Consider the following 8,275-nt stretch of genomic DNA (forward strand, 5'->3'; position numbering starts at 1 on the left):
TAATATACAGTCGCTCATTGTACACAAACAAAGCATTTTTGGATCAAATAATGTTCAAATTCTTAGAAAATGGCCCTGTTCTGAGCCAGGTAGAACATCTTGTCCTAAATTGAACTAAAGCCATGTTTTTGTGACAAGAGAGAATATAGAATTTGACAACATTCTATTGAATGATGTATTTAACCATGCTGTGTAGGTCATAAAGACACCTAGGGAACATCATGATGTCATAGAACTCAACATAGTCGGAATTCTTGTTTAGTCTTACTTTAGTTTGTGCAGGAGCTATTGATTTTGTTTGGTTTGTTTGGTATTTTGATGTGGTTGTTCTTTTTTTTCACCTGCTGCCTAGCAGTGCGGCAGGATGAGGATGGCGACATGCTTAGACTTATTAAGAAGAGGGTAAAAAAATATAGTCTAGAACAACTGACCATAGAATTGGAGGCTCTAGATGTTCCGCTCAACAACAGAGATAATGAAAGTAAAAGCAGGAGTAAGGTCAAAAAGGAGCTACAAAAGCTCCTCATTACAGAGGAATTGTTGAGAGCTACGTATGCTGGACCAGAGATAGTTGAGGAGAAAAGACAAAGACCACCCCTGCCTTTCCCAATTCCAGATGACACACTGAATGTGTTGAAGGAGCTGGATGCGTTAGACTCAAAAAATAACGTCCTGGACAGCACTCTGAGTGAGTATAAGTGTATACAGGTCAGTGAGAACAATATAAACAACCATACTGTTCAGTAGGCTGCTAATTCTAACATTATGAACCTCCCAACAGATTATGACACTGTTAAGACCAAGAACCCCCAGAGCTATGTGAGAGTGGAGGCAGAGACTGAACATAATGAGAACGGGACTATGAAGAACATCCTCGTGAAGGTCCTGGAACCTCCTCAGGGTCAAATATCATATCAGTGATGTTTTAACACTGCAAAATAGAATAAATACCAGGGAAGGATGCTACACTTCCGTGTGTGTCATTTACAGGAGAGTGCGCTTCATGTGTGTACGTGTACGTAATTTCTTCCAGGACTGAACTTGGGGTGTGCTGACCATGCAAATAAAGTGGTGGTGGACAAAATGGCAAAGGACGGTACGTAGAAGAGAATTATTTACAGTAAAACGGGTTGTTTTGTCTTCTGACAAAATGTCCACTGTGATGTACAGATGTGGATAACATCAGGAAGATATCAAAGGAACTAGGCACAGGAGAGGGAAAACAACTGTCACAACTCAAAATGGCTGACGAAAGGGCACACCCAGAAGGTTTGCAAGCAGATGGAGAAAAGAAAACCTCATCAGACCGGACATAGGAAAGAGGGAGAAAAAGGACAGGAAGGCCTTTCACAGTCTTGTGATTGCTGGTACATTTTTGTGGAAAGCTGTTCACAAAAACAGTTCAATAAAAACTTTGATTCACTTCAAAATGTTGACTTTTTTTTCAGTTGCAAGTCAAGAGTAAGTTCACTTTGATGCACAGTGAATATACAACAACTTACTTTACATGACAATCAGTTTTCATTTTCAATGTAATTCATTTTCAATGTATTATAATATGTATTTGTACATATTACATGTATATAATATGTATTTGTACCCCACACACACACACACACTATTTCATCCCCCCACACACACACACACCATTTCATTATCCCTTATTTCATCATCCCCCTCCTACACACCCCATTAACCCCCCCACACCCCCCGACACACACACATACACCTACCATACCCTCCCATTCACACACACAATATACCTTTTTAATTACTACTTTTAATTTATCTCTAATTTATCATTTCTTTTTTGAATACATGCAATAAACTACTAGCCTGGGTGCCATTCCGAACTTAGTCCCGCCCCACGGGAAGTTCGGTCTGGCATTGCTCCATTGTGGAGTCCTTGTGAATACATATTACTATACTACCTGGTAAACTAGTTTGAGTTGTAGACATTTGGCTGTGAAACCTTTTTTTTATATTTCATACAACTAGATAGCACTTAACCTGGACATCTAGTTCTGTGTGTTCGTCTGAAAGAAAAAAATTCTAAATATTGTTGCTTTAAGTATGTACCTCTTGTACATTTATCTAAAACTATCTCTTTAAACTCATTCAGTGTTCAGACTGTACATCGATTTGAACAAAACCTTAACCATAACCATAATATTTACATTTATCCATTTAAATATTGTATAGATTTACTCTTCTGTTTACTCGCATTGAGGCAATGAACATGAAACCAAACATGAATAGCGTTGAGAAATACATTTCAAATTTCAACCTTCAAGGTGAATGTAGATGAGTCCTCGTGGATCTATGAGAGAAGAAAAAGTCAAGGGACAGTATATATACATAAACAAAATAATAAAAATACGTTTATTTTATATAGCCCCTTTCTCAAACCCAAGGCCGCTTTACATAGTAGGAGGACAATACAAAAGATAAACAAGACTGTCACATGCATATAGTTACTGGAAGTAAGAAATGCAGTGAAATTATGTCTGTGAGATGGGATAGTGTGCTGTGTATGTGGGGAGAGGGCAGTGTGCAATATGTGTGTTGGAGAAGCTTCCTCATGAGACAATGTGCTGTGTATTGGGGGGGGCAGTGTGCTGTAAGTATGTTGGTGACCTCTTTGTAGGCCTTTGTAGCAGCCATAATGAAATGAAGGTGTCATTGTTTGGATACTTCACACACACGTGCTTTTTAATTTCACAGACTACAACTACCAAGCTGGGATCAAAGCACATCGATTCCCCTCTCACACCCTGGACGCACTTAAAACAAAATAAACAGGCGTCTCAGTCTCACGCATGTATAGGCAAAACTGTATCAGACCGGTGTAACGTTGGTAAATCTTCCATGGCACAGAATTATTTTTGTAGCACATGTAACAAATGACAGTCGAAAGATACAATTACAGTGCTGCTATCAATTTGCTTGGTATAACCGCATTTATAGTTTTCTACAAATGCAATCAATCAAATTGGCCTCCATCACTCAACCAACGCTTAACGGTAACATTAGGGTCCTTATTGATATTATAAGATTAACGTTACTGCAAAACCAAGCATGTCCGATAAACATCCTAAGATTTATTTCGGCTTCAAGAAGAAATGGGAATTACATTTCATGTGAACATCGTCCTATCCTTATTAGACGTTCTCTGCGGTAAACTACAGTCCTTGTAGGAAGCGTCCATTGTTTTTCCAACCCACTTTTAACTTCCAACAAAATTACGTCTCACTGCAACGATGCGCCATCTAGTGGACAAACGACTACTTATCGCCAATACTGGAAATGCAGCCATGATGATGATGATGAATATTTATTTTGGCTTTCTTTTAATCCTACTGAATTTGTAATTATGTATCGGCCGTTCTAACACCGATAGTATGTGGGTGCCTGTGTGTGTGTGCATGTGTGTATGTGTGCACCGCCATCTACAGGCCAATGAGTGAACAGTCACTAAATGTACACATAACCTAATTTTTTTTAGACCCCCCCATGGATGAAATTCTACGAAACTTGGCATACCCCCAGAGAATCACAGGTCAATCATACACATAAAATTGGGTGCAGTTCTGAACATCTTAACTGGCGATTAAAGCAGAATAATATTGCATTTTCATATTTTACCGGGGGGGTGCAAATCACAAATGAGTGATTATGGGCCAGGTTGATGTGGGCCCTTGAGACCAACATACCATAAAAGATTATTCATCCTCAGTGCCACGGTTCAGGTAGTTATTTAGGAAAAACTGCTTTTTTTCCGGTTTGGGGGGCCCAGCACGGGGGAGGGCCCCGAGGGACGAAATGAATTTTCTTCCGTAAAAGTCTAGTGGGGCTACATACCCACCAAATTTCATGTGCCCCGGTGGTTCGGTGTCCCGGGTATCGTTGACCAAAAATTCAGGAAGTAGATGACGGGGAAAAAAAAAAACTTTGACAATCCCTATATGACCGCTTCGCTAGCTTCGCTAGCGGCGGTCATAATAAGCTGTGTAAATGTGTGAAGGCAGATTGATTACAAAAGCATTGCCCCTTTTATCATGTTTATAGAATTGAGCAGACGCTTTTGTCCAAAGCAACTATCAATATCAGAATCCTTCCATTGCATCATGTATGGAAAGTGTTGTTACCAGCCTATCACATGCAAATAGGATGAAAAATACTCAGGATGCAAAACGGACATAAAATGTGCTGTCAATGTGAGCTAGGGTGATATATCAACTAATCAACTGAAAGCATAGGAAGACTGTCGGCTTATCTTTAATTACAGATTATTTGATTGTGACAAATGGATTTTCATCTTCTGCTTCTTCTGACAGGTTCAGTTGTTGTGTCAATTCAAGTAGTTTGCTTAGCAGACACTTTTAAAAACATCTTTAAGAAATAAAAAAAGCTCTTCAGAAATATATCTTCTTGTGGTTGTAGCCATACCACACCAAGAGGGATGTGATACCACAAAATACTGTGTAAAGAAATGCAGCAAATGATAGGCTAAATATTCATCAATTACCTTATGTAATATTTCTGGGGGGGGGAAATCTGATAAATGTAGGGGAAAACTGTTATTAAATTATTTTAGACATCCCCAATTTATTCCTGTCTTGTTTCATGGCTGTCTCTGTAGACACTTCTGCACTCATTTATCAACCGAGTGTAGAAACTAGTGCAGATCTGAGTGCAGGAATCATCTTACAACTGGGCTCGCGTGTGATTCATGAAATGTTCCTATCACTCCAATTCCAGCGCAAGAAGGAACTTGTGTTGGTAAAGGTCCCTAAGATCATTTTGGAGGCCTCACCCCTAGAATTTACGACATGGAGGTGTATGATACGTCCAAAAGATAAAAAATTCTGACATCAAAGTCAGGGATGGGCAGTATTTCTAATACATCTATCTATTAATGACAGGAACGTCTGTCTGTCTGTGAGTCTTTTTGTCAGTTTGTCTGTTATTCACATTATCTCAAAACTTGTCAGGTGTCTTGCTATGGGCACGAGTAAGTGCAGTGCCAAGTTTGACGATGTTTGGGTAAGAAATGGAAAAGATATTGTTAATTATATATATATTATATATATAGAAGCACACATTGACTTTTGTCGCTCTACTGCCACTCCCTCGTCTGTGTGTTTGTGTGTTATTCGCATATCTGTCACACCATTCGTCCGATTAATTTCAAACTTGGCAGGTGTCTTGCTACGGGCACAAGTAAGCACAGTGGCAAGTTTGATGTTGTTTGGATAACAATGCAAAAGATATTGTTAAATTTATATCTGTAAAATATGTACACATAGCCTAGGCTTTCACCACTCTACTCCCACTCCCCCTGTACTTATACTGTCTGTATAAATCGTCTTGTAAGTAAACTACCAGTGCTGTTTCAAAGTTCTCAATGTCTCGTTTTAAATGTCAAGGCCCTCGGAAGTCTACCATTGAAGTATGGAGCTACTTTGAGCCTCATAAATGGTGTAAAACAGTGATTTATTTGCATGGCTAGGCCGATGCCCGAGGCACCCCCATCGAAAAACTGTTTGTAGCATTGGCTAACTAGCGCCAGATTTCTGAGTGCAGGGGACAAGCCGAGATGAGCTATGAGACATACGTTCACACTCGGTATCATGTTTCAACACACTTTAGGTCAATATCACACCGGAATTCTCCTTTTTCTTAGAAGAAAGTCTTTTCTTAGAATTTTAATTAGGCCATGAGCTACGGGGCCTTACAATCACCCCCTCACCTCCCAAGGGAACCAACTTTTTTTTTGAAGGTCTGACCATGCTGAACATGAATTTGAATGTTAAAGGAAAATCTGGCGCTAGTTAGCCGATGCTACCAACAGGTTTTCAAAGGGGGGGCCTCGGGCATCGGCCTAGCCATGCAAATAAATCACTGTTTTACACCATTTACGAGGCTCAAAGTAGCTCCACACTTCATTGGTAGACTTCCGAGGGCCCTGACATTTAAAACGACAGTACCTTCAGTAAGTTTACCGTTCGCCGCCATCTTGAATTTAGTCACGATAAGTCGAGTGACGAGTATGAATGAACAGGTATGATAAGGGATCAGATTCAAAAGTAACTTCCAGTAGCAGCAACTGGAATCCATGCATTTCCACGGAATTACTTTCGGAGTGCAGGGGACAAGCCGAGATGAGCTATGAGACATACGTTCACACTCGGTATCATGTTTCAACACACTTTAGGTCAATATCACACCGGAATTCTCCTTTAACATGTTCAGCATAGTAAGGCCCCGTAGCTTGCGGCCTACATGTACTGTGTATGTGAATAAATACCATCTGGTTTTGGTGACTGCTCACCACTCCATCATTCACCTTTTAGCATATTTTATCTACTTGTCTAACCCTCTCACCACCACTCTTCCCCCCTCTCTCCCCCTCCCCTTTTTTTTTTAAGGCGCTTTGTGGGAATCAACCCAGACACCGGCTCCAAGGCTTCAAGTGGAAAGAAAAAACGTCACACATGTAAATGTCTGCACTCTTTTAAGCAAGCTCATGGACTTTGACTGGCTTGGTTTTTAGGCATTCGCAAAGCCATTCTCTCATTTTCTAAATGTTTTTTCAATGTCTTTCAATTTCCAGGCGTTTATTGCTTTTGGTAATATTTAGTATTCTTGTTTTAAAAATCACTTATGGACTTTGACTGGCTTGGTTTTTAGGCACTCACAATGTTTTTCAATGTCTTTCAATTTCCAGATGTTTATTGCTTTTGCTAACATTCATATTCTTGTTTTAAAAATCCACGCAATGTTTTGTTATTGTAAGTGCGTGCTACCAACCCCAGAATGTTTGTGTCTGATTTGTGGTGTATTGGCTGCGTTAAAAACCCTATTGGCAGCAGGAAAAACAATTTGGTGCAACATAGACCGAATTAGTGGCCCGCCAGCTAAAGCTAGGGCACTTTCCTTAAATTTCACTCAAAGTGCCCTATCAGGTTAGCCTTAGCAACCAGGCCATTATTTCGGTCTATGTTGTCCCAAATGTTGTTTTTTCTACAGATAGCACTAAGTGACGTTAAACAGCAGGGCTATGGATCGAATAATGGTGAAATTATGCTGAGTTTGAGTTGAATGAATGGCATTCTTTTGCTACATTCGAAATAAAGTTGAAGTTTAACTCTGAACCTTCTCAGTCATCATTATGGATTAGCCTAACTCCAGGGGATTAGTGTAGTTGAAAAGCATTTAATGACAAAACAAGATTATGCATGTTAGCATTCATTTTACAGTAATTTTACAGTACTTTTAGCATGCAGTTTTTTTACAGTAACTTACAATAAAGTATTGTAAAGCAAATGAGTCAGAGGTTGTTGCTGTAAATAATAAACAGTATTATATATTATTTATTCAGTTAAATTTAACTGAATAAATAATGTATAATACTGTTTATTATAAATAAATCGCAACACAACTACAGTATTGTACATTATTTATTCAGTTAAACACTGTAAAATAACGTCAATAAATCGCAACACAACCACAGTAAGGTACTGTTTTTATTTTACAGTAATGTATTGTAATTCAGTATTACTGGACATTACTGTAATTCTACAGGTATTAGCTGGCAACTTTATTGCCAGTAATTTACCGTAAATTTCACAAAAAATGTTTTACAGTGAGGGAAAAAACTAGGTTTCATGGTGTAAGAGAATCTGAAGATGCCACTGGAAAAGTGAAAACGTAGAAAGTCATGATTTACTATTAAAACATTTTTAGTCATATAATTGTTTAATTCCTGTTTGCTCTAAAACAAATAAAAACGTGTGAATGCTGCAGTAATAGATTAAATGTGTGAATGTGTCAATTTTTTTTTTATTCATATAACCTGTGTGATTTACCTTAGACTTAGACTTACCTTAGAGGGTTTTCTTAAAGCCTGAATTTGTTTTTATTAATATAACCTGTGTGATTTTGCTTATAAAACTTAAAGTGTGTTTACTTAGATATACAATATTCCCCCCATCAAGGGTTTGGGTTTTGTATGTACAGCACATGTTGCTGATTGGATCGTAAACGGCCACAGCAACGAAGAGGAGTGGCTGAAGGGTTTGTTGGTATTTGTTGTTGTTGTTGGTGGTGGTGGTGGGGGGGGGGGGGTCTGGATCGGCAGATACCACTATTGAGCCTTCTGGAGGTGTTGTGGGCCTAATTCAATGAAACGCCTATGAAATAAGGTGCCTGCTTGATAACCCCAGTGAAACAGAATGTTGATGTTTTTGTTAGTGATTTGTGATTTGTTAGT

General features: G+C 38.9%; 1 protein-coding gene across 2 annotated transcripts; it reads left to right on the forward strand.

The window, feature by feature from the left end:
* The first annotated feature begins 259 nt into the window (after window positions 1-259).
* On the forward strand, window positions 260-1,430 carry LOC125310832. Of its 2 annotated transcripts, none has more exons than XR_007196366.1 (4): window positions 260-688; window positions 782-882; window positions 1,034-1,096; window positions 1,171-1,430. XR_007196366.1 is itself a non-coding variant. In XM_048268562.1 (4 exons), exons 1-4 carry the CDS (start codon window positions 319-321, stop codon window positions 1,314-1,316), a joined length of 699 nt encoding a protein of 232 aa, XP_048124519.1. In that variant the 5' UTR covers window positions 260-318; the 3' UTR covers window positions 1,317-1,430. The 2 variants fall into 2 exon arrangements, 1 of the variants encoding a protein (XP_048124519.1); XM_048268562.1 differs by having other exon boundaries at window positions 782-901.
* The last annotated feature ends 6,845 nt before the right edge of the window (window positions 1,431-8,275 follow it).

Source organism: Alosa alosa, chromosome 17, assembly GCF_017589495.1.
Source record: "Alosa alosa isolate M-15738 ecotype Scorff River chromosome 17, AALO_Geno_1.1, whole genome shotgun sequence".
NCBI classification, from domain to species: Eukaryota; Metazoa; Chordata; class Actinopteri; order Clupeiformes; family Clupeidae; genus Alosa; species Alosa alosa.